This window comes from Eubalaena glacialis, chromosome 14, assembly GCF_028564815.1.
Source record: "Eubalaena glacialis isolate mEubGla1 chromosome 14, mEubGla1.1.hap2.+ XY, whole genome shotgun sequence".
Taxonomy (NCBI): Eukaryota; Metazoa; Chordata; class Mammalia; order Artiodactyla; family Balaenidae; genus Eubalaena; species Eubalaena glacialis.
The window spans coordinates 85255537-85281806 of NC_083729.1; the positions used below are offsets into that span (position 1 = coordinate 85255537).

Sequence of the window (26270 nt, forward strand, 5' to 3'; positions counted from 1 at the left end):
CTTCTCTAAATATTTGATAGAATTCGCCTGTGAAGCCATCTGGTCCTGGACTTTTGTTTGTTGGAAGATTTTTAATTACAGTTTCAATTTCATTACTTGTGGTGGGTGTGTTTATACTTTCTATTCTTCCTGGTTCAGTCTTGGAAAATTGTACCTCATTTCTTTTTAGAATTCTTTTATTTTTGTTTTATTTTACATTTTGGCAGTTTCAATGTGCATTTTATAAAACATTGGCTATTTTATAAAACATTCCACATGTTGTATAATATATCCTTGTAGCTTATTTTATACATTATAGTTTGTACCTCTTAATCCCCTACCCTTATATTGCCCATCCTCCCTTCCCTTTCCCCAGTGGTAACTACTAGGTTCTTCTCTGTATCTGTGCATCTGCTTCTTTTTTTGTTATATTCACTGGTTTGTTGTATTTTTTAGATTCTACATATAAGTGATCATACATTATTTGTCTTTCTTTTTCTGACATATTTCACTTAGCGTAATACCCTCCATGGCTATCTCTGTTGCTGCAAATGGCAAAATTTCATTCTATTTATGCCTTAGTGGTATTCCATTATATATATATATATCTCACATCTTTAAAAAAGAACCTAGACACATCTTACACCTTTCACAAAAATTAAGTCAAAATAGATCATAGACTTAAATGTAAGACACAAAACTATAAAACTTCTAGAGGGAAACATAGGAGAAAATCTAGATAACTTTGCATTTGATAAGGAGTTAAATTTTTTTGTCATGGTAAAATGTAAATAACATAAGAATTACCATTTAAGCCATTTTTAAGTGTTCAGGTCTGTGCCATTCAGCACATTCATATTGTTCTCTAACTATCACTACCACACATCTCCAGAACTTTTTCATCTTCCCAAACTGAAACTCTGTACCCAAATAAACAGTAACTCTCCATTACTCCCTACCCCCAGCCCCTGGCATCATTATTCTACTTTGTCTCTATGAATTTGCCTGTTACGGATATTTCATATAACTGGAATAATATAATATCTTTCCTTCTGGCTTATTTCACTTAGCATTCTATCTTCAGGCTTTATCCATGTTGTAGCATATGTCAGAAGTTCCTTCCTTTTTAAGGCTGAATAATATTCCTTTGCATGTACAAACCACATTTTGCTTATCCATTCATCTGTTGATAGGCACTTAGATTGCTTCTACCTTCTGGTTGTTGTGATTAATGCTGCAGTGAACGTGGGTGCAAAAGTATCTGTTTGAGTCTCTGCTTTCAGTTCTTTTGGGTGTATTCCCAGAGTGGAGTGGTTGGATCGTATGCTGATTTTATGTTTAGTTTTTGAGGAACCACCAAATTGTTTTCCACAGCAGCCATACCACTTTACATCCCACTAGCAACGCACAAGGTCCCAATTTCTCCACATCCTTACTAACACTTGCTATTTACCTTTTCTTTTCTTTTCCTTTATTTTTGTTTATCACAACCATCCTAGTGGATGCGAAGTTGTATCTCCTTGTGGTTTTGATTTGCATTTCCCTAATGACTAAGATGTTAAGTATCTTCTTATGTGCTTATTGGTCATTTGCATATCTTCTTCAGAGAAATGTTTATTGAAATATCTTGCCCATTTTAAAATCAGTTTTGTGTGTGTGTGTGTCTGTGTTGTTGTTCCTGAGTTGTGGTAGTTTTTTGTATAATCTAGATATTAATCCCTTGTCAGATATATGATTTGGAAATATATTCTTCTCCTCCATGGATTGCCTTTCATTCTGTTATTAGTGTCCTTTGATGTACAAAGGGTTTTAATTTTTTTAAAAGATTTATTTATTTATTTATTTAATTTATTTTTGGCTGCGTTGGGTCTTAGTTGCGGCATGCGGGCTCTTCGTTGTGGTGCACGGGCTTCTCTCTAGTTGTGGTGTGTGGGTTTTCTCTTCTCTAGTTGTGGCATGCAGGCTCCAGGGCACGTGGGCTCTGTAGTTTGTGACATGCAGGCTCTCTAGTTGAGGCGCGTGAGCTCAGTAGTTGTGGCCCGTGGGCTTGGTTTCTCTGCGGCATGTGGGATCTTAGTTCCCTGACCAGGGATTTAACCAGTGTCCCCTGCATTGTAAGGTGGATTCTTTACCACTGGACCACTAGGGAAGTCCCCAAAGGGTTTTAATTTTGATGAAGTCCATTTATCTTTTCTTTTATTGCCTTTACTTTTAGTATCATATTCCAAATATTATTACAAAATCCAGTGTCCTGAAGCTTTTCCTCTTGGTTTTCTTCTAAGAGTTTTATAGTTTAATCTCTTATGTTTAGGTTTTTGATCCATTTTGAATAATTTTTGTATATGGTGTAAGATAAGGGCCCAACTTTATCTTTTTTTCTTTTACTTTTTTAAAAAAATAGATCTTTATTGGAGTATAATTGCTTCACAATACTGTGTTAGTTTCTGTTGCACAACAAAGCGAATCAGCCATATGCATGCACATGTCACCATATCCCCTCTTGAGCCTCCCTCCCATCCTCCCTATCCCACCCCTGTAGGTCATCGCAAAGCACCAAGCCGATCTCCCTGTGCTACACTGCTGCTTCCCACCAGCCAACTATTTTTACATTCAGTAGTGTATATATGTCGATGCTACTCTCACTTCACCCCAGCTTTGCCCTCCCACCCCAGGTCCTCAAGTCCATTCTCTATGTCTACCTCTGTATTACTGCCCTGCAACTAGGTTCATCAGTACCATTTTTTTTTTTTTTTTTTTAGATTCCATATATATGCGTTAGCATACGGTATTTGTTTTTCTCTTTCTGACTTACTTCACTCTGTATGACAGACTCTAGGTCCATCCATCTCACTACAAATAACTCAATTTCGTTTCTTTTTATGGCTGAGTAATATTCCATTGTATATATGTGCCAATCTTCTTTATCCATTCATCTGTCGATGGACATTTAGGTTGCTTCCATGTCCTGGCTACTGTAAATAGTGCTGCAATGAACACTGGGGTACATGTCTCTTTTTGAATTATGGTTTTCTCAGGGTATATGCCCAGTAGTGGGATTGCTGGGTCATATGGTAGTTCTATTTTTAGTTTTTTAAGGAACCTCCATACTGTTCTCCATAGTGGCTGTATCAATTTACATTCCCACCAGCAGTGCAAGAGGGTTCCCTTTTCACCACACCCTTTCCAGCATTTATTGTTTCTAGATTTTTTGATAATGGCCATTCTGACTGGTGTGAGGTGATACCTCATTGTAGTTTTGATTTGCATTTCTCTAACAATTAGTGATGTTGAGCATCTTTCCATGTGCCTCTTGGCCATCTGTATGTCTTCCTTGGTAAAATGTCTATTTAGGTCTTCTGCCCATTTTTTAACTGGATTGTTTTTTTGATATTGAGTTCCATGAGCAGTTTGTGTATTTTGGAGATTAATCCTTTGTCTGTTGTTTCATTTGCAAATATTTTCTCCCATTCTGAGGGTTGTCTTGTTTATGGTTTCCTTTGCTGTGCAAAAGCTTTTAAGTTTAATTATGTCCCGTTTGTTTATTTTTGTTTTTATTTCTGTTACTCTAGGAGGTGCCTCAAAAAAGATCTTGCTGTGGTTTATGTCAAAGTTAGGTGTTAGGTCTTCTCTAAATGTTTGATAGAATTTGCCTGTGAAGTCTTCTGGTCCTGGACTTTTGTTTGTTGGAAGATTTTTAATCACAGTTTCAATTTCAGTGCTTGTGACTGGTCTCTTTATATTTTCTATTTCTTCCTGGTTCAGTCTCAGAAGGTTGTGCTTTTCTAAGAATTTGTCCGTTTCTTTCAGGTTGTCCATTTTATTGGCATAGAGTTGCTTGTAGTAATCTCTCATGATCCTTTGTATTTCTGCAGTGTCAATTGTTACTTCTTTTTCATTTCTAATTCTGTTGATTTGAGTCTTCTTTTTTTCTTGATGAGTCTGGCCAATGGTTTATCAATTTTGTTTATCTTCTCAAAGAACCAGCTTTTAGTTTTATTGATCTTTGCTATTATTTTCTTCATTTCTATTTCATTTATTTCTGCTCCGAACTTTATGATTTCTTTCCTTCTACTGACTTTGGGTTTTGTTTGTTCTCCTTTGTCAAGTTGTTTTAAGTGTAGGGTTCGATTCTTTATTTGAGATTTTTCTTTTTTCTTGAGATGAGATTGAATTGCTAAAAAATTCCCTCTTAGAACTGCTTTTGCTGCGTTCCATAGGTTCTGGAACATCGTGTTTTTGTTGTCATTTGTCTCTAGGTATTTTTTAATTTCTTCTTTGATTTCTACAGTGTTCTCTTGGTTATTTAGTAGTGCACTGTTTAGCCTCCATATATTTGTGTTTTTTACAGTTTTTTTCCTGTAATTGATTTCTAATCTCATAGCATTGTGGTCAGAAATGATGCTTGATACGACTTTAATCTTCTTTAATTTTTTGAGGTTTAATTTGTGACCCAAGATGTGATCTATCCTGGAGAATGTTCCATATGCACTCAAGAAGAAAGTGTATTCTGCCACTTTTGGGTGGAATGTTCTATAAATATCAATTACATCTATCTGGTCTATTGTGTCATTTAAAGCTTGTGTTTCCTTATTTATTTTCTGTTTGGATGATCTGTCCACTGGTGTATGTGGGGTGTTAAAATCCCCTACTATTAATGTGTTACTGTCGATTTGTCTTTTCATGGTTGTTAGCATTTGCCTCATGTATTGAGGTGCTCCTATGTTGGGTGCAAAAACATTTATAATTGTTATATCTTCTTCTTGGATTGATCCCTTGATCATTATGTAGTGTCCCTCCTTATCTTTTGTAACAGTCTTTATCTTAAAGTCTATTTTATCTGATATGAGTATTGCTACTCCAGCTTTCTTTTGATTTCCATTTGCACGGAATATCTTTTTCTGTCCATTCACTTTCAGTCTGTATGTGTCCCTAGGTCTGAAGTGGGTCTCTTGTAGGCAGCATATATATGGGTCTTGTTTTTGTATCCATTCAGCCATTCTGTGTCTTTTGGTTGGGGCATTTAATCCATTTACATTCAAGGTTATTATCAATATGTATGTTCCTATTACCATTTTCTTAATTGTTTTGGGTTTGTTTTTGTGGGTCTTTTTCTTCTCTTGTGTTTCCTGCTTAGAGAAGTTTCTGTAGCATTTGTTGTAAAGCTGGTTTGGTGGTGCTGAATTCTCTTAGCTTGTCCTTGTCTGAAAAGCTTTTGACTTCCATCGAATCTGAATGAGATCCTCGCTGGGTAGAGTAATCTTGGTTGTAGGTTTTTCTCTTTCATCTCTTTAAATATATCCTTCCACTCCCTTCTGGCCTGCCGAGTTTCTGCTGAAAAATCAGCTGATAACCATATGGGGATTCCTTTGTATGTTATTTTTTGTTTTTCCCTTGCTGCCTTAATATTTTTTCTTGGAACTTAATTTTTGTTAGTTTGATGAATATGTGTCTTGGTGTGTTTTTCCTAGGGTTTATCCTGTATGGGACTCTCTGTGCTTCCTGGACTTGGGTGCCTATTTCCTTTCCCATGTTAGGGAAGTTTTCCACTATAATCTTTTCAAATATTTTCTCAGACCCTTTCTTTTTCTCTTCTTCTTCTGGGACCCCTATAATTCAAATGTTCGTGCATTTAATGTTGTCCCAGAGGTCTCTGAGACTGTCCTCAATTCTTTTCATTCTTTTTTCTGTATTCTGTTCCTCAGCAGTTATTTCCACCATTTTGGCTTCCAGCTCACTTATTCATTCTTCTGCCTCAGTTATTCTGTTATTTATTCCTTCTAGTGTATTTTTCATTTCAGTTATTGTGTTGTTCATCTCTGTTTGTTCTTTAGTTCTTCTAGATCTTTGTTAAACATTTCTTGTATTTTCTCAATTCGTGCCTCCATTCTATTTCTGAGATTCTGAATCATCTTCACTATCATTACTCTGAATTCTTTTTCAGGTAGATTGCATATTTCCTCTTCATTTATTTCGTCTTGTAGGTGTTTACCTTGCTCCTTCATCTGTGACATACTGTTTTGCTGTCTCTCTCGCCCTTTTTTTTTATGAGTGGGATTGTGTTCCTGTCTGACTGGTTGTTTGGCCTGAGGCTTCCAACACTGCAGTTTGTAGGCTATTGAGTAGAGCTGGGTCTTGGTACTGAGATGCGGAACTCCGTGTGACCTCACTCTGATGAATATTCCCTGGGGTCTGAGGTTCTCTGTTAGTCCAGTGGTTTGGACTTGGAGCTCCCACTGCAGGAGCTTTGGCCCGACCCTGGGCTCAAGAGCCAAGATCCCACAAGCTGTGTGGGGGGGCAAAAATAAAAAACAAACAAAAAACAATAAAGTAAAAAATAAAATTAGACTAGAAAAATAACAGATATGTTAGAAAGAATATAAAAATAAAAATATAGATGAATCAACAACTGGAAACTACATCAGTACCACAATAATAAAAGAAGACGAGGAGGGAAGAGGAAAAAAAAAAAAGGGTGAAAAGACCTTGGATGTGGAGGGTGGAGCCTAAGCAGGGCGAGGTTTGGGCAGTGGGCAGGGCCAATACTCAGGACCCACAACGCTGTAAAAGGTGGGTGGGGCTTAGGCTCAAGGAACAGAAGGGCCCCAGGCGTGCCCCCCACCCCTGGTCTCAGAGGGCGGGGGACCTCACCTGGGAGCCCAGCAGGCTTCCTGGGCTTGAGTGGGAGGGGCTAACGCCCTCCTCTCCTCTCCTGCTCCTCCTGGAGGGCCCCTCCCGCCTGCCTCTCCTTATATCCTGGGCCTCCCTCCTGTGTCCCAAAGAACCCATGCAGCCTGGAGGGGGGTTTGGAGGGCAGGGGATTGGCCTGGGAGCTCAGCAGGCTCCCCGGGTCCGAGTGGGCAGGGCAAATGCCCTCCGCTTCTGTCCTGCTCCTCCTGGAGGGCCCCTTCCACCTGCTTCTCCTGATCTCCCTGGCCTCAGGGGCGCCGATCCTGTCTGGCCTCCACTTCTCCGTCCCCGTCAGTCCCCCTATGTCCTACCGGTTCACTTCGGGGTTCCTCCCATCTCCTTGGGCATCAGAGTCCCCCACCAGCGGCCAGCAGGTGCCCTAGTTGTAGGGAGACGCTAACTCTGTGTCTTCCCACACTGCCATCTTCCCAACTTTATTCTTTTATATGTGGACATCCAGTTTTCCCAACACCACTTCTTGAAAAGACTGTCATTTCCCCATTGAATGGTCTTGGCACCTCTGTCAAAAATTATTTAACAATATGCATGAGGGTGTATTTCTGGGCTCTCTATTCCTTTCCATTTGTCTATATGTCTGTCTTTATGCCAGTACCACAGTGTTTTGATTATGGTAACTTTGTAATATGTTTGGAAATCAGGCCTCCAACTTTGTTATTTTTTTCAAGATTATTTTGGCTATTCAAGGTCCTGTGAGATTCCATATGAATTTTAGGATGGCATTTCTAATTCTGTAAAAAATGTCCTTGGGATTTAGACAGTGATTGTATTGAATCTGTAGGTTGCTTTGTGTGCTACTGACATCTTAACAATATTGTCTTCCAACCCATGAACATGGGATGTGTTTTATTTATATACATCTTTAATTCCTTTCAGTAATGTTTTGTCATTTTCATTGTACAAGCCTTCACCTCTTTGGTTAATTCCTAAGTATTTTATTCTTTTTGATGCTATTGTAAATGGAATTGTGTTTGTTATTTCCTCTTCAGATCATTCATTGTTAGTGTTTAGAAATGCAACTGATTTTTGTGTATTGACTTTGTATCCTGCTACTTTGCTGAATTCATTATTCAGTTCTAACAGGTTTTTGGTAGAATCTTTAGGATTTTATGCATATAAGATCATATTATTTGCAAACAGAGATAATTTTCTTTCTTTCTTTCCAGTTTAGATGCCTTTTATTTTTTTCTTTGCCTAATTTCTCTGGCTAGAGCTTCTTGTACTTGGTTGAATAGAAGTGGTGAAAGTGGGCATACTTGTCTTGCTCCTCATCTTAAACGAAATGCTTTCAGTTTTCACCATTGAGTATGACATTTGCTGTGGGTTTTCCAGATATGGCTTGTACTATGTTAAGGTAGTTTCCTTTGAAAGTCTTTGTCTAGTAACTGATGCATGTGTTTCTTCAGAAATGGCTTCTGGAGATTTATTTTCTTTCTTTAAATGAGTATTTCCTCGTTTCTTTGTATGCCTTGTGATCACTGAAAATTTGGCATTTGAAAAAATAGTTGCATCTCCAATATTTGTAGACCAATATGGAAGACCTTTGCTAATTTACGGGCCCTTGAGTTTTTTTTGTTTTTTGTTTTTTGAGTTTAGAGAAACATTGTGTTTAATGGTAAAGCTTAGCACACTCCAGCACCAGGCATGGCCTGGAGTCCAAGCAGCAGGGGTGGGTAGGTGACCTTCATGGAGCCTCACATGGCAAAATTGATGAGGAAGGCGACCATCAGATAGAAGAGCCACGTAGCCTCAGATAGGGCAAAGCCCAGAATGGCATAGGAGAAGAGCTGCTGCTTCAGAGACGGGTTCTTGGCATAGTCAATGATCAAGCTGCCAAACGCTGTTTCAATACCGGCCCCTGAACCAACCACACCAGCTGTGGTGGCCGCAGCGCCAATAAACTTGGCCGCTGTGTCAGTGTCCTGGGAGACCACACTGGTCTGGAACTCCCGCCTGGCCACCTGAAGTGGGACACTGCTGTAGGAAGGCTGTTCAGATGGGATCTCTGGCCTCCTCAGGAAGGAGGCAGACCCAGGCCTGATCAGGCCCCTGGTACAAGAGCGGTTCAGAGCAGGAGGAATGAGTAGTGCCCCGGTGGTCTGCATTTTTCAGTCTCCCGGCTTTAGCTCTAGGACTCTGGGCCCTTGAGTTTTGTGGTCATCCCTGGGTAGAGGCTGAAGATACTATCAGATGTTTTCTATGCATGTATTCTGCCTGGGCTTGTGTGTGCTTTTAAAAAATTTCTTCTATACACAGCTGATTTCAAATGTCTTAATTTCCCAAAGAGCCTCACTCCAACTTATTCTCAGAGCCTTAGATGCTCTATTTATTTCTCTATTATTATTGAGAAATATTACTGTAATGTCTTTCCCCCAAGCATCTGTATGTATGCCATTCCTCTGAAGTTTTCACATATCATGGCACCCACTTCTGTCTTCTGTGGCCTCTGCCAGTCTGAAATCCAAATTATGCCACCATTCCCTTTTTGAGCTCCAAGTCAGGTGAGATAGAAGCCAGTCTCTGTGTCAGTCTGCAGATCAAAGTGTTGCAAACAAGTTATCCTCTGCGCCTTCTGTCCTGAGGAATGGAACTGGGAATCAGGCCACTTCATTCTGGTCACACTGTGCTATACTGGGTGGGATAAGGGTGAGTAAAAATGCTGTGAAATTTCCTACCATTCTTTCTTTCTTTATGGCTGTGTTGGGTCTTCGTTTCTGTGCGAGGGCTTTCTCTGGTTGCGGCAAGCGGGGGCCACTCTTCATCGCGGTGCGCGGGCCTCTCACTATCGTGGCCTCTCTTGTTGCGGAGCACAGGCTCCAGACGCGCAGGCTCAGTAGCTGTGGCTCACGGGCCTAGTTGCTCCGCGGCATGTGGGATCTTCCCAGACCAGGGCTCGAACCCGTGTCCCCTGCATTGGCAGGCAGATTCTCAACTGCTGCGCCACCAGGGAAGCCCCTTACCATTCTGAATGTCATTTTTTTCTTGATGGGGCATTTGCTTGGTTGCTGTAGATCTTTGACTGGTTTCCAGAGCTCCTGTAAAGTTACTTGAGTCCGTCTGTAGTGTTTTGTTTAACGTTCCCCCTCAGGAAAAATGGCCGGAGCTTCACAGTCCACCGTCACTCCTGGTGAAGAGTTTTTAGATACAACCCGAAAAGCAGTCCATGGGAGAAAAAATTGATAAGTTAGACCTTCTTAAAATTGAAAGCTTCTCCTCTGAGAAAGACACTGTTAAGAGAATTGAGAGACAAGCCACAGCTCAGGAGAAAATACTTATAAAACACATATCTGATAAAGGACAGGTATCCAAATTATACAAAGAATTCTTAACAATAAGAAAACAAACAACCCAGTTTAAAAGTGGGCAAAATATCTGCTCCGACACCTCACCAAAGAATATGTCAAACAATCACAAGAAAAGATGTTCAGTATCATTTGTCATTAGGGAATTGCAAATTAAAACAACATTGAGATACTGCTAACAACTATTAGAATAGATAAAAGTCATAAAACTGACAATATCAATTGGTGGCAAGGGTGCAGAATAGAAGGAACTCTTGTTCACTGCTGTGGGAATGCAAAATGGTACAGGCAATTTGGAAGACAATTTGGCAATTTCTCGCCATGCAACCCAGCAAATTGTGCTCCTAGGTATTTACCCAAGTGACTTGAAAATCTATGTCCACAAAAATCTGTATATAAAGGTTTATAGCAGCTTTATTCATAATCAACCCAAACTGGAAGCAATCAAGGTGTCCTTCAATAGGTGAAAGTATAAACAAACTTTGGTCTATCTATACAATGGAATATCACTCAGAAATAAAAAGAAATGAGCTATCAGGCCATGAAAAGACATAGTTTAATCCTAAGTGCATGTTCCTAACCAAAAGAAACCAGTGTGAAAAGGCTACATACTGTATTATTTGCATCATAGGACATCCTGGAAAAGGCAAAACTATAGTTAAAAGATCAGTGGTTTGCAGGTGTTTGGGGGGAAGGTGGGAGGGTTGAATAAATGAAGCACAGAAGGTTTTTTTAGGGTGGTGAAAATATTCTCTATGATACTGTAATTGTGGATATGTGACACTATGCATTTGTCAGAACCTATAGAACTTTCTAGCACAAAGAATGAAGCTTACTGAAATAGATAGCTAGTGGGAAGCAGCTGCATAGCACAGGGAGATCAGCTTGGTGCTTTGTGACCACCTAGAGGGGTGGATAGGGAGGGTGGGAGGGAGACGCAAGAGGGATACATATAGCTGATTCACTTTGTTATACAGCAGCAACTAACACAACAGTGTAAAGCAATTATACTCCAATAAAGATGTGAAAAAAATATTAGGAGAAAAAAAAAAGATGAACCTTACTGTACAAAAATTTTAAAAAAATCATTTAGTAAGATCCCAGGATGGAATGAAGAATATGACAAAACAATCTAGCTTTATTACAAATGTATGAAACACCCTCATTGAAGGGGATAGGGGAAAAGTTGCTGACCTAAATAACTTTGGAAATGAGTGTAGTCTGTAAGACCAAAAGCAAAAGAAACTGCACATCAGCACTCAACTCTAGTTGATAAAGTTGTTTCCCATATGAGTTCAGGTTAACAATTCTGATACTGTATACTGGAATTGAATAATTTAGTAAATGGATAGCAGATGGTGGGGTCCAGTTTTCTCATTGTTGGAGTGGGAGTTTACACATACACAAAAGGAGGAAGCTAGGATGTTCCATATCATAATTAGAGACATTAGTATGACTCATGTTTAGCTTAACATAGATAGATAGTTAAATATAGAAATAATTATAGATATGTATATATACATAAGTTAGTATGCACATGTATATTTCCTTGCCTTGTCAGCTGAGAGGGCCTAGAAGCAATGATCCTCTGGTAGCAACAAGCATACCTCGCACTCAGATCTTGGTTTCCAATACCATTCTCCAATAAAAGGAACTGGGGTCCTTGGAGAAATCACTGATTAGGGCAGAAAATATATAAGATCAGACTGGAGACTATTGTAGTGCCAGAAAATAAGGAAGTGCTCAGACGACCCCTGCCAAAAAAACCCACGCTGATGGTAGTGTGCAACAGGGCACAGAACCAATGGAAAGAGTTCCCAGTGGCCAAAGCTGAAACATTTTTGTACAATAAAATAAAGTAATACTGGATTATAACCCAAAGCATAAAATAAAGTTCCATGAGTATATACTGATACAAATAAATAATTGACTAAATAAATAAATGAATGAATGAATAAATAAATAAATGGAAGAGAAGAGACAGAACTCCCAGGCAGAAGAATTCCAAATAATTTATGTAGATATTCCATCATCAAGGAGGTAGGGCACAACTCCCACTTCTTAAGTCTGAGCTGTAGATAGTGACTTCACTCCAAAGACTACAGCATGAAAATGAGGAATAAAAGAGTACAGATGGTTCCTGACATACAACAGCTTGACTTACGATTTTTCTACTTTATGATGGTGCAAAAATGATACATATTCAGTAGAAACTGTACTTTGAATTTTGATTTTTTTCCTGGCTAGCAATATTTGGTACAATACTCCTACATGATGCTGGGCAGTGGCAGCGAGCCTCAGCTCCCAGTCAGCTGTGTGATCACAAGGGTAAACAACAGACACACTTAGAATCATTCTGTATCCAGACAACTACCCTGGTTTTCATTTTCAGTACAGTATTCAATAAATTACGTATCTCATTCAACACTTTATTGTAAAATAGGCTTTGCGTTAAGTGATTTTGCCCAACTGTATGCTAATGTAAGTTTTCTGAGTGTGTTTAATATAGGTTAGGCTAAGCTATGATGTTCGGTAGGTGAGGTGTATCATATGTATTTTCGACATGATATTTTCAACTTATGATCTGTTTATCAGGATGTTACCCCATCATAAGTCGAGGAAGATCTGTAACTTTTATAGTGGAGAACCTGACAGACACTGCCTCAACCAGGATGAGGGTCAAGATCAACAGTGATAAGTGATGTTAATAGTATATACTCTTCATATAATGTAATGAAAATGGCAGTATACCTCTGTAGTGTTCCTCCCAAGAACACATAACCCCAGTCTAATCATGAGAAAAACATCAGAAGAATCCAAATTGAGGGGCATTCTATAAAATGCCTGACCAGTATTCACAAAATTGTCAAGGTCATAAAAAACAAGGAAAGTCAGGGAACGTGTCACAGCCAAGAGAAACCTAAGGACACATGATGACTACATGTAGTATGGAATCCTGGATGGCATCCTGGAACAGAAAAAGGACACTGGGTAAAATCTAAGGAAATAAGAATGAAATATGGACTTTAGTTAATAATAATAATGTCTCAATATTGGTTCCTTAATTATAACAGTAATTATAATTACCATACTAATGTAAGATATAAATGATATAAGATATAAATACTGGGGTGTATGGCAACTCTCAGTACTATCTTTGCAGTATCTGGAACAGGCACCATTTACTTATAATTTTTTTGGCCTCACCTCATTTGTTTTTCCCCAGCCTCCTCTGAGATAGGATGGTCCTGTATTCATGTTGGGAAACCAAGGTGAAGAGAGTAGTGAGTGTGCCAAAGGTTCACTGCAGAGCTGGGATTGAAATCCAGTCCAGACCAACTCCACAGTCCCTGTACCCATTGTATATTCCACTTCTCAATGCCCTTCAGCCAAAGACCACCAGGAGCATACTTGTAGTTGTACAATTTGAGCATATGCTTTGTTGATGAGGTAGAATACACACCATTGTGAACCTTGTTGTATTCCAGCAGTAGTGTGTGAAAAAGAACCTATTACAGGATTTGACCTCTGATTAGGTCATTGGAGGGTATGTCTATGATTTGGAGGTTTGCTGCAGATTCAGTGCTGTTAGAGTGTTGTCAAATTAGGAATGAAAGTGGGGACCTTACTACCAACCTTACAGAAATAAGAAGGAATGTAAGAATACTATGAATATCTGTATGTCAACAAATTAGATAACCTAGATGAAATGGATAAATTCATAGAAACACATAAACTACCAAATTGACTCAAGAAGAAATAGACATTCTGAATAGACTTCTAAGAAGTAAAGAGATTGAGTCAGTAATAAGACTTCCAACAAAGAAAAGCCCTGGTCCAACTAGCTTCACTGATGATTCTACTAAATATTCAAAGAAAAACTAACACATTCTTTTTTAAAAATTAATTTATTTTTATTGGAGTATAGTTGCTTTACAATGTTGTGTTAGTTTCTACTGTACAACAAAGTGAATCAGCTATACATATACATATATCCCTTCTTTTTTGGATTTCCTTCCTATTTAGGTCACCACAGAGCATTGAGTAGAGTTCCCTGTGCTATACAGTAGGTTCTCATTAGTAATCTATTTTATACATAGTATCAGTAGTGTATATATGTCAATCCCCATCTCCCAATTCATCCCACCCCCCCTTTGTTCTCTATGTCTGTGTCTCTATTTCAGCTTTGCAAATAGGATCATCTATAACATATTTTTAGATTCCACATATATGCGTTAGTATATGATATTTGTTTTTCTCTTTCTGACTTACTTCGCTCTGTATGACAGTCTCTAGGTCCATCCACATCTCTACAAATGAGATTTGTTCCTTTTAATGGCTGAGTAATATTCCATTGTATATATGTACCACATCTTCTTTATCCATTCCTCTGTTGATGGACATTTAGGTTGCTTCAATGTCCTGGCTATTGTAAATAGTGCTACAGTGAACATTGGGGTGCATGTATGTTTTTTTTTAATTTAAAAAAGTTTAAATTTAAAAAAATTATTTATTTATTTTTGGCTGTGTTGGGTCTTCGTTGCTGTGCGCGGGCTTTCTCTAGTTGAGGCAAGTGGGGGCTACTCTTCACTGTGGTGCACGGGCTTCTCATTGTGGTGGCTTCTCTTGTTGCGGAGCACAGGCTGTAGGTGCGTGGGCTTCAGTAGTTGTGGCACGCGGGCTCCGTAGTTGTGGCTCACGGGCTCTAGTGCGCAGGCTCAGTAGTTGTGGAGCACGGGCTTAGTTGCTCCACAGCATGTGGGATTTTCCCAGACCAGGGCTCGAACCCATGTCCCCTGCATTGGCAGGTGGATTCTTAACCACTGTGCCACCAGGGAATTCCCGTGCATGTGTCTTTTTTTTTTTTTAATTTTTATTTATTTGTTTATTTATTTTTGGCTGTGTTGGGTCTTCGTTTCTGTGCGAGGGCTTTCTCTAGTTGCGGCAAGCGGGGGCCACTCTTCATCGTGGTGTGCGGGCCTCTCACTATCGCGGCCTCTCTTGCTGCGGAGCACAGGCTCCAGACGCGCAGGCTCAGTAGTTGTGGCTCACGGACCTAGTTGCTCCGCGGCATGTGGGATCTTCCCAGACCAGGGCTCGAACCCGTGTCCCCTGCATTGGCAGGCAGATTCTCAACCGCTGCGCCACCAGGGAAGCCCCATGTGTCTTTTTGAATGAAGGTTTTCTCAGGGTATATGCCCAGCAGTGGGATTGCTGGGTCATATGGTAGTTCTATTTTTAGTTTTTAAAGGAACCTCCATACTGTTCTCCATAGTGGCGGTATCAATTTACATTCCCACCAACAGTGCAAGAGGGTTCCCTTTTCTCCACACCCTCTGCAGCATTTATTGTTTGTAGATTTTTTGATGATGGCCATTCTGACTGGTGTCAGGTGATACCTCATTGTAGTTTTGATTTACATTTGTCTAATAATTAGTGATGTTGAGCATCTTTTCGTGCCTCTTGGCCATCTGTATGTCTTCTTTGGAGAAATGTCTCTTTAGGTCTTCTGGCCATTTTATGATTGGGGTGTTTTTTTGATATTGAGCTGCATGAACTGTTTGTATATTTTGGAGATTAATCCTGTCAGTTGCTTCGTTTGCAAATATTTTCTCCCATTCTGAGGGTTGTCTTTTTGTCTTGTTTATGGTTTCCTTTGCTGTGCAAAAGCTTTTAGGTTTAATTAGCTCCCATTTGTTAAAAACTAACACATTCTTTTAAAACTCTTTCAAAAAAGAGGAAAGAATACTTCTTAACTCATTCTTTGAGACCACTATTACCCTGAAACCAAAGCCAAAGACATCACAAGAAAAGAAAACTGTAGACCAATATCCCTTATTAATATAGGTGCAAAAATCCTCAAAAACAAAAAAATAGCAAACCAATCCAGCAGTATATTAAAAGGATTATACATCATGACCAAGTGAGATATACTCCAGGGATGCAAGGTTGATTCAACATACAAAATCTATCAGTGTAATACACCACATCAACAGAATAAAGAAAGAAATCCACATGATCATCTTAATAGATGAAAAGCATTTGACAAAAATCTAGCACCTTTCATGATAGAAACATTCAACAAACTATGAGTAGGAAGGAACTTCCTCTGTCTGACAAAGAGCATCTATGAAAAATCCACAGTTCACATTCATACTTAATGGTTTAAGACTGAAACCTGGGACTTCCCTGGTGGTCCAGTGGGTAAGACTCCACGCTCCCAATACAGGGGGCCCAGGTTTGATCCTGCCCCCTGCATGCCACAATGAAGATCCCACGTGCAGCAACTAAGACCCGGCACGGCCTAAATAAATAAATAAATACTGAAAACTTTCCTCCTAATATCAGTATCAAGACAATGATGTATACTCTTGCTACTTTTATTCTACATTGGACAGGACTTACTAGCCAGATAAATTAGGCAGGAAAAAGAAATGAAAGTTTCCGAATTGGAAACACACACACACACACACACACACACACATACACACACCTTTGAGAGATAATAAACCAGTTCAGCAAACTTGCAGGATACAGATTAACACAAAAAACTTTGTTGTGTTTCTACACAATGACAATGAACAAGCCAAAAAGGAAATTAAGAAAATATTGGGTTGGTCAAAAGGTTTGTTTGGTTTTTTCCGTAAGATGCCTCTAGTAGCACTTAGTTGTCTTTAACTTCATTTGAAACAATTTTGTTAGATTGTATGTGACAGCTGTCATATCAATGTGCATTTAAAACAAGACTTATCAAAATTGGTGAATTTTTGTGTAGCTATTTTAATATTGAAGATGGAAGAAAAACAACATTTTCAGCATATTATGCGTTATTATTTCAAGAAAGGTAAAAATGCAACTGAAACACAAAAAAAGATTTGTGCAGTGTGTGGAGAAGGTGCTGTGACTGATCGAACGTGTCAGAGGTGGTTTGTGAAGTTTTGTGCTGGAGATTTCTCGCTGGATGATGCTCCACAGTCGGGTAGAACAGTTGAAGTTGATAGCGATCACATCGAGACATTAATTGAAAACAATCAACATTATACCACGCGGGAGATAGCCAGCATACTCAAAATATCCAAATCAAGCAGTGAAAATCATTTGCACCAGCTTGGTTATGTTAATCGCTTTGATGTTTGGGTTGACATAAGTTAAGTGAAAAAAACCTTCTTGACCGTATTTCTACGTGATTCTCTACTTAAACGTAATGAAAATATTGTTTTTGAAACAAATTGTGACGGGTGATGAAAAGTGGATACTGTACAATAATGTGGAATGGAAGAGATCGTGGGGCAAGTGAAATGAACCACCACCAACCACACCAAAGGCCGGTCTTCAACCAAAGAAAGTGATGTTGTGTATATGGTGAGGTTGGAAGGGAGTCCTCTATTATGAACTCCTTCTGGAAAACCACCACTCCCATTAGACCAACTGAAAGCAGCACTCGATGAAAAGTGTACAGAATTAGTCAACAGAAAATGCATAATCTTCCATCAGGATAACGCAAGACCACATGTTTCTTTGATGACCAGGCAAAAACTGTTGCAGCTCGTCTGGGAAGTTCTGATTCTTCCGCCATATTCACCAGACATTGCACCTTTGTATTTCCATTTATTTCGGTCTTTACAGAATTCTCTTAATGGAAAAAATTTCAGTTCCCTGGAAGACTGTAAAAGGCACCTGGAACGGTTCTTTGCTCAAAAAGATATAAAGTTTTGGGAAGATGGAATTATGAAGTTGCCTGAAAAATGGCAGAAGGTAGTAGAACAAAAGGGTGAATACGTTGTTCAATAAAGTTCTTGGTGAAATGAAAAATGTGTCTTTTATTTTTACTTAAAAACCGAAGGCACTTTTTGGCCCACCCAAAATTATCCTTTGCATATAACCCGAATGTGTCTGCAATTACTGTACCCAGTATAACTATCTGTGTTAATTATGACTTACAACAGTAATCAACTTGTCCTTTTTTCTTTAGACATGAGACTTCTAGACAGAAGTATAAAAACTGTCAAATATCTTATGAGTATTTATATTACTTTAAAATTTTGAGATGGCAAAAATATATTATCCAAAATCATTTGCATATTTTGTTACTCAACTGACAAGAAATAAGGGTAAATTAAAATTCTTTTTGTATCAGTTTTTTCTTTTCAAAAACTGTAACAAATATTTAAAGATTAATTTAGGTCTAAGGTTTTAAAGTTAACAATCTGGACATTAACAAAATTTTGTTAACATATTGTCTTCATGAATTGTAGTAATGTAATATAAATACTATTTATAAATGTATAAAAATTTATAATATATATTTTTATATACGTTGTATTTAAATAAAATAATGGATATCTTTTAAAGCTATATATATAGCTTTAAAATTCAACCTTGGCCTAGTACAAAGCAAACTATTGTGCTAACGAGTTTTTCTCTGAAAATTGTTAGGCTGAATCCCGTCAAAGCTTCAGGTTTGGTTGGTGAGTATGGTGCCTCTCAAATACCTGCCCTAAGAGTTATCTGGAAAACCCAGGTAACAGCAGAAACCTGTTTGTATTTTTTTCCCTTTTCCAGGTGTATGGTGTTTCTCAAGCCTGCAGATGAGGGTCCCGTGGGGTGAAAGTAGGAAGGAGTTTGGGAGTTTCAGGTGATTCTTCCAAAGGAGCAAGTTTAGGATCCCTGAGATACTCTGAGGTAAAGTCTGCCAACAAAATCTTTTCTTTTGTACATGAGGGTTTATATGAAGCTCAGCTGTTCAGTGGCTTTGTAACACCTTATTTATTTTATTTATGGCTGTGTTGGGTCTTCGTTTCTGTGCGTGGGCTTTCTCTAGTTGCGGCAAGCGGGGGCCACCTCTTCATCGCGGTGCGCGGGCCTCTCACTATCGCGGCCTCTCTTGTTGTGGAGCACAGGCTCCAGATGCGCAGGCTCAGTAGTTGTGGCTCACGGGCCCAGCTGCTCCGCGGCACGTGAGATCTTCCCAGACCAGGGCTCGAACCCGTGTCCCCTGCATTGGCAGGCAGATTCTCAACCACTGCGCCACCAGGGAAGCCCCTGTAACACCTTATGAACTGCTTTGGTGTACAAAGAGAATCCCAAGCCTTAAATATGTCTCGATTTTACAACTGTGCACAGGAGCCCCTGCTAGTGAGACTGTACAAGGCCCAGGTCTGCCATGAGGCCGATGCGCTGGAGCTCTGAGTGGACAGGATGCTGGTGTCCCAAGTCCCAGGCAGAGCATAGGCTGGGAAAGCGATGGGGCTGGTTCTGCTGAGCTTTGCTGCAAAGCAGAGGAAAGGTCAGACTTAAAATCTCTCTGTACAATGCTTCAACTAAACCACTCTGAGCTGGATGGGTGGATTTCTTCATCGTGTGATTGACCTCAAACAGAACATTTATGTTTGGCGTCTCTGGTTACCCAGGAAAGACTGGCTTTATAGATTGGAAAAAGGAGGATGAGTAAAGGCAGCTGGAGCAGGCAACACTTTCTGAGAGATTAAACCAAACTGCCCATGGAACTTGCCTGGTATCTGTTTGGTCTCTACAGGCACCACTTGGAGGAGCTGTGGGAGTTTTGAAATTGGAAAAGGGTCAACATGCTTCTTTTAAGATGTGTGAACTTTTTTCTATCAAGGGCCTTTTTAATATAAATTTATTTTTGGCTGCGTTGGGTCTTTCTTTGTTGCTGTGCACGGGCTTTCTCTAGTTGTGGCGAGCGGGGGCTACTCTTTGTTGCGGGGCGTGGGCTTCTCATTGCGGTGGCTTCTCTTGTTGTGGAGCACAGGCTCTAGGCGCGCAGGCTTCAGCAGTTGTGGCTCACGGGCTCTAAAGTGCAGGCTCAGTAGTTGTGGCACGCGGGCTCAGTAATTGTGGCGCACGGGCTTAGTTGCTCCGCGGCATGTGGGATCTTCCCGGACCAGGGCTCGAACCCGTGTCCCCTGCATTGGCAGGTGGATTCTTAACCACTGTGCCACCAGGGAAGTCCCTATCAAGGGCCTTTAGGGAATACTACGGAAATAATCAGAATTTAATTAGACCACAGCGCTTCTAGCCATGGGTAAGTCCAACTCCACAGGATAAGGCAATGACAGAATGGCTTACTTTGGTGTGAGAGAATCTAAATACATGCATCTTGTGTGTAAAAAAAAAAAAAAAGACACAACAATTCAAGGCTTTTGAAAAAAGCATCATTTATTTCAAAGTACAACACAAAGTTGTATTTTTAAGAAATACACATTCAATCTTGTATCTCAAGACTTGGCTATGTGCATTTCAGTTTATCTTTAAAATAAATTCAGGTATACAAATGTTACATACCTCAAGTACAAACAGCACAGAAAATGCGTATGGTCTCAACCGAATGTTTTTACATTCATTCACTGTTCTTAAAGTTGACTTACATTTCTGTAATCTGCTTTTAAACCGAGACAGCCTTATTTTAAAAAAATACTCTATTTTTCAGCACAAAGTCCTCATACATTTTTAAAATTAGATCTTGGCACATAATATTGTGAAATTATTAAAAACCAAACTTGGTAATTTAATAAAATTGTCACATGCCAGGACTTCTGAATCAACTCAAGTTATTTCCTTAGCTGTAATGTCAAATTTGTGTTCATACAGATAAATTAAGAATGGAAGAAGACAAGTGGTGGAAACTTGATAACAGTTAACGTTTTCAGATGTACAGGTCTTATTAGAGTTTGTGGCTGAGTCCACACTTTTCTCTAAAAGCACAACAGCAAATCTCATATTATCATAATTGCAAGAAAGATCTGAAAGAAGCGAGTGGTACAAGCCTGCCCTGCTTGAGTCTGTTTTGCAAAGATGAGGAGGGTGGGGAGTGGGAAGCTCCCGCGGTAAGAAAGAGCCTTAAAAAGATGTCTCGAAAATGGGCGTATCATGATCTAGACGAGGGGCCCCCACTTTTTTCTTTTTCTTTTTTTTTGCCTAATTTCAATTCTCATGAGGGAAGTGCGAATTAGACCAGGGGTCGGAGCTCCTCCTTCCGATGGTGGGGCTCCATATCCGCCACGGGTTGTAGGTCTGGCCCAGGTCGTCGGCGGGGCTGGCGGCGGAGGGTGTGTGAGGAGCGGAGGGGCTTTCGGGGCCCATGAGGCCGATGCTTGGCAGCGCGTTGGCAGGGCTGGTGAAGGGGAGGGTGCTATGCAGGCTGCTGGACCAGATCGAGCTGCTGAACGGAGTGGAGGACCACAGGCTGCTGGTGTTGCCAAGGATCGGCTGACGAAACAAAACACACAACGGGGAGCGTCAGGCTCGGGGGAGGCAGGCAGGGGGTAAAGCGGCGATGGTTACGCTAAAAATGGGCTAGACCGCACGGTTCTTTCATTTTAGTTATTTTAAAACAAATGTTTTATACACACAGCCACCTCAGAGTCTAAGCAGACGGTTCTGATGTTTTAAAGAAGGGGCGGCAAACCACAGCCGGGGGGCCGAGTCCAGCCGCCTGCTTCTGTGGCTGAAGTTGGGGGGGACGTGGCCTCACCGGTGTGTTTACGAGCCGCCCCTGCCACCTTTGCACCCAGGGCGGAGCTGGACAGGCTCCACCAGAAATAATGGCCTGCAAAGTCTCGAACAGTTACCGACCCCGTTTCTTTTTTTTTTTTTTAAACATCTTTATTGGAGTAGAATTGCTTTACAATGGTGTGTTTGTTAGTTGCCGCTGTGTAACAAAGTGAATCAGCTATATGTATACATGTATTCCCCTATCCCCATATCTCTTCCCTCTTACGTCTCCCTCCCACCCTCCCTATCCCACCCCTCTAGGTGGTCACAAAGCACCGAGCTGATGTCCCTGTGCTATGCGGCTGCTTCCCACTAGCCATCGATTTTACAGTTGGTAGTGTACATATGTCAATGTTACTCTCTCACTTCGTCCCAGCTTCCCCCTACCCCTCCCCGTGACTGACCCTGTTTTAAAGAATGGTTAAGATGACTGTAAAACTGAGGACAGAATGATTACAAGTGAAGACAAACTTTGGAATCTATGAAGCTAAAATATCTACCATTAAACCGTGCACATCTAATTTAGTTTTCCTGAGGATGAAGAAGTAATCACAGTGGGGTCATATTTGTCTGTCACGATTTTGTAAAAGCCGAAACCAGTAATCATTTTCCTTGGTAAGAACACTTTTTTGGAGCATGATCTTTGCAGAACAATTTAGCTGAGAAGCAAACAGATGCACTCTAGAAAAGCTCAAGCCGAGACACGGGTGCTTCTCGGGATCAGGCATATGCTGAGCTTGGCACCGTCTGACTCTGGAGGTGGTGGGACCTGAGACGGGCCACCAGCCACCCCGCGGTCTAATTCAGTCGGGAGAGGCTGAAGTGAGAGGATTCAGACGTCAACCCCCAGCTGCTCAGCTGTTCCTCCCGTAACTAACTTCTTGACCATCACGGCTCTGAAGAGTGATGGTCACTTTGGCAGAAATGGAGACACAGCAGCAGAGATGGTGAAAGCGCTAACCCACGCCTTCCGAGCTGCTGTTTGTTTGTCATTTGTATCTGTCAGCACCACCCACGGGACAGCGACAGCAGTGATGACGTATGAGCGGGCGGGGCCCAAGCCCAGGACTCACTGTGGCCGTGTGGGTCGGGGAACCGGAACTGGCTGGCCAGGAAGGGCTGGGCTCGGTCGCTGGAGAGTCCCAGAGGTACGAGGGGCCACTGCTCAGCTCGCTCCAGCTCCTCTGTGAGGCCTGATTGCACGATCGCGATAACCCGAGCTTGCTGAAAACTTCTGGAAGTGAGGAAGCAAAGGCAAGTCCGTGCTGGATCTGGCCATGCTCCCCCGGGCAGGTGGGGCGTCCCCTCAGGGGTCCACACCCCACCGCTGCTCACCTGGAGCCATTCCACCCCCTCCATCAGCTCCCACCACATTCGGGGAAAACGGGGTGCGGGGGGGTGTTCTCCAGACCCCAGCACGCGGTCTGAATACCTCACCCACACCTATCAATCACTGGACAGTCAAGTGCAAACATGACGATCACAGCTAATGTGAAATTCACACGGTTGCCCCTAATTCTGGACAGCAAGAAAAATAAAGAGCCCTAGCATGGCCAGGAGTCACATCTCAGACGCAGAATCCTTTCTTGCAGCTCTTAAGTCAGTTCTGCGGAACACGAGCCAGCCGGGACCCGCAAAGCATGGAGCAGACCACCGCACTTTCGGGCTGGGGTGCCGAGCGGACAGGGGACCCTTCTGAGGGCCTCTCGCTGGGCCTCCTCGCACCTGGGCGGCTGTGCCAGACCCTGTCCAGGAGAGCACGGACAGACCCACTTCCTTGAAGTCGGCCCATCTACTGCCGCCTGACTGCACTGATACAGGGAAACGCATCCTTTAAAAATGTCCACTAAATGACCATCGTACTTTCCTCCACACATGAAAGTGGACCTTATCCTCCCTCCGTCCTTGTCCACAGGCTCATTAGTCATGGGTCTAGTGTTAAACACTCACCACCAGTTAGGTTAAAAGAGTTTCCAAAGGCCGAGAACGAATTGAGGGGTGTGAAGTCAGGGCTGCTGGGGTTGCTGACGGGACTCCACAAACCCGAGCTGAACGTTATAAGAGGAAAATGCAACACACAAAAATGTGATGGTTAGTGGAGACAGATCCATCACGCACGGCTTCACACACAGGAGGCGCTGCTTCAGCTGGGGGCTCACGCATTACAGGCAGAAGTGGGGACTGGAGACACCTTCCATAACACAAAGGAGGAAGGCACGGAGGAGTTCAGAGCCCAGGCTACCCTGTCGCGAGCTGACGGCCTGGCTCAGAGCAAGTGTCATGCAGAGAAAAGAGGCGTTTCTTCCTTGTTTCCCTTTTGGTAATGGAAGATTTATTAAAAAATTATTTCAAATCTAGGATTTCCTTTTACTGTCAAGCAGGTAAAACTGGTACTCTACTTACTGACAGTTATAATCTTATTGTCATTGTTATTTATCTGGGAAAATGAACCGAGGCAGTCGTTGCATGCCACCAGGCCACTGTGGTTGCTCTGGGTCAAAGAAGTGGCCTGTCCAATAATTTACAATAAACTGCCTAGAATTTGTTCCGTGTCCTTCCTCTCGAGTGCATTTTTGTTCTTCTATTTCTAATGATTGGATCACATCCTTTTCACAAGAACCATGATAACAGAGAAGGATCAGAAGAGACTCAGAAGGCGGAACACACGTCTGTCTCCCTCTCTGCTGGGGCGGGACATGTCACGGCCCCTCCTCCCGTCAGGGAGCCAGGTGGGAGCACGCACTCGGGGCTCTGCCCCACCCAACAGAGAGGCTCCTGACCGCCTCCGACAAACACCTGCTTGTCACCTAGGGGCAAACGCCTCGAAGCACACATACGATAGAAGATGCTAAACTGGCCTGCGAAACCCTCCTGCCTTCCCCTGGTAAGAAGGGCCAAGCATACCTGTCTGAGCCATCGCTGTCAACGGGAGTGTGTGACACGCCAAGGCTGCTGGAAAAGTCTGCTTTGCTTGAAGAGACCTTAGCAAAGCCGTTCCCACCTGTAACAATGGGCTCCGAATCAATCAAAGCAGCCAGGCCGCAGGTGCCTCCACCAGGCCCGAGGCCCAGCGGCGCCCGGTCTCCCAGTGCCAAGCCACTCACCTGGGCTCTTGTCGTACCCGGCCGTGACTGCAGCAAAAGTGGGGTTGCCATTCTTGCCCGGGAGCGAGGCTGCTTTTGTCAGTTTGTGTTTGCTTCCATTTGACTGCTTTGTTTTAGAGTCACTTGAGGGAAGAAGCAAGGAGAGAAAAGCTCAGTCCTCGTGGGCACTGCCCCCCCGCGGAGGCCCCCGGGCACGTGTCCCAGGGCCTGCGAGGCGGCCGGACCCGGGGTTGGTGATGGGAGCCGGGGACAGCCCCGGGCAGCCCACAGGGCCTGGCCAGGCCTCAGGAAATGCTCTGCGGCCCCAGGCTGTGTAGCCTGGGGGGGGTGGGGGGGGAAGGAATGTGGGGAAAGGTAAAATTCCAGGTGTGGGAGAGAGGCAGGGGCTGGGAAAGGAGGCAGCCCCGTCCCGGAGGGAATGCCGGGCAGCGGGACGGAGCGGAGCGTGCGGGCGGGTGAGCAGCCCCCGTGCGAGGGCCCTGGCGGCCAGTGCCCACCAGGCCCGGGGCCTCCCACCTCTTCCCACACGGGCAGGGTGGCCGTGGGCCAGGCTGGGCGCCGCCGCGTGTGCGGGAACAGGCGGCCCCTGCTCGAGTGTCATCACCATCGGGGGCACTGTCACTGCCGGGCAGGAGCCCTCCCTGCTCGGCTCCTACCTCCTCCAGGTCCCGCCCTTTCGCTGCTACGCTCACCCGCCACAGGTCAGAGGGAACGACCCGCAGACCCATTGCCTTGCCCACAGCGCAGCTGCTGTGGGTCTTCAGTCCACGCTGAGTATGCTCCTGGCTCCTGGCCCAGAGCGTGACCCTGGTGCCCCTCAGGCATGGGTGACGGGTGGGAAGGTGGCGCCGCGGGGAGGGCGCTGAGCCCGCCGAGGGAAGAGGCGAGAAGGGACGGCCGTCTGCGGCCACCGAGGATTCCCACCTACGGGGAGCAGCACCGGGTTAGCGCGGGTTAGCGTGGCACAGGCGGGGGCCGCGGGCCTACCTGCCAGGGCTGCCATTGACGATGCTGCTGTAGCTGCCCCGGGACGAGAACGGGCAGGGCGCGGTGGGCGGCGATGGGGAGCTGGGCGGCGGCGAGGTCTGGCGTTGTTTTAGGAAGACGTCTGCGTTGAGGGTTTGCAGAGAGAGTTTATAAAGACTGTCGGTAGCTGGAAGTTAAAAACAAAGGGTCTCAACCTGACACTTGGATTTTTACCCTTCAGTTTCGGTTACTTCTGGCATTCTAGCTGGTGCTATGCAGGACTCAAGTGCTTCTAACAAGAAAATCCTACAGCTGTCATACGTGTTCTGTTTAAAGAAAAAAAAGGGAAGTCGTGTCTCTCTCTGCATTCTGGGCCTTTCCCGGAATCACCGATGTGACCCACCTCCCGGCTGGCTGCGTTCTGCAGGCCCTGCGGAGGGCGCGGTCCTCTCCCTCCCACACCTCAGCTGGGAGGAGGCCTCTCTACACCCCTCAGGGACGGGCAGGTGGAGTCTCCGCCGGGGCCTGAAAGCCTCTGCGCTTCCACACAGGTCCGAACTGCGCAGGTGCGGGGCCCAGGCGAACACCCCCAGCTCCTCCAGGATGACACCTGCACTCCGTGGGCCCGCCTGGTGCGGGGCCGCTCCCGGTCCCTGTTTCACAAGGATAGGAGCTCCTACTATATTCCTGTTGCCCTTTA

General features: G+C 43.0%; 2 protein-coding genes across 2 annotated transcripts in view; both read right to left on the minus strand.

Annotated features, from left to right (window-relative positions):
- Window positions 1–8378: 8378 nt before the first annotated feature.
- Window positions 8379–8789, minus strand: LOC133105290 (ATP synthase F(0) complex subunit C1, mitochondrial-like). Its single transcript, XM_061211278.1, has one exon. It carries the CDS (start codon window positions 8787–8789, stop codon window positions 8379–8381), a length of 411 nt encoding a protein of 136 aa, XP_061067261.1.
- An 11450-nt stretch (window positions 8790–20239) lies between these two features.
- Window positions 20240–26270, minus strand: part of TMEM131 (transmembrane protein 131) — a 190675-nt gene continuing 184644 nt past the window's right edge. The window contains exons 36-41 of the mRNA XM_061210791.1: window positions 25592–25757; window positions 24605–24726; window positions 24405–24501; window positions 23451–23548; window positions 22574–22734; window positions 20240–21215 (exon numbers count right to left, since the gene is read on the minus strand). Of these exons, the coding sequence (XP_061066774.1) occupies window positions 20931–21215; window positions 22574–22734; window positions 23451–23548; window positions 24405–24501; window positions 24605–24726; window positions 25592–25757 (929 nt within the window). The 3' untranslated portion in view covers window positions 20240–20930. The remainder of the gene's footprint in view (window positions 21216–22573; window positions 22735–23450; window positions 23549–24404; window positions 24502–24604; window positions 24727–25591; window positions 25758–26270) is intronic.

Bases quoted from the DNA above. Each gene is read 5' to 3' on its own strand.
- LOC133105290 (XM_061211278.1), bottom strand. From the start codon at position 8,789: ATGCAGACCACCGGGGCACTACTCATTCCTCCTGCTCTGAACCGCTCT.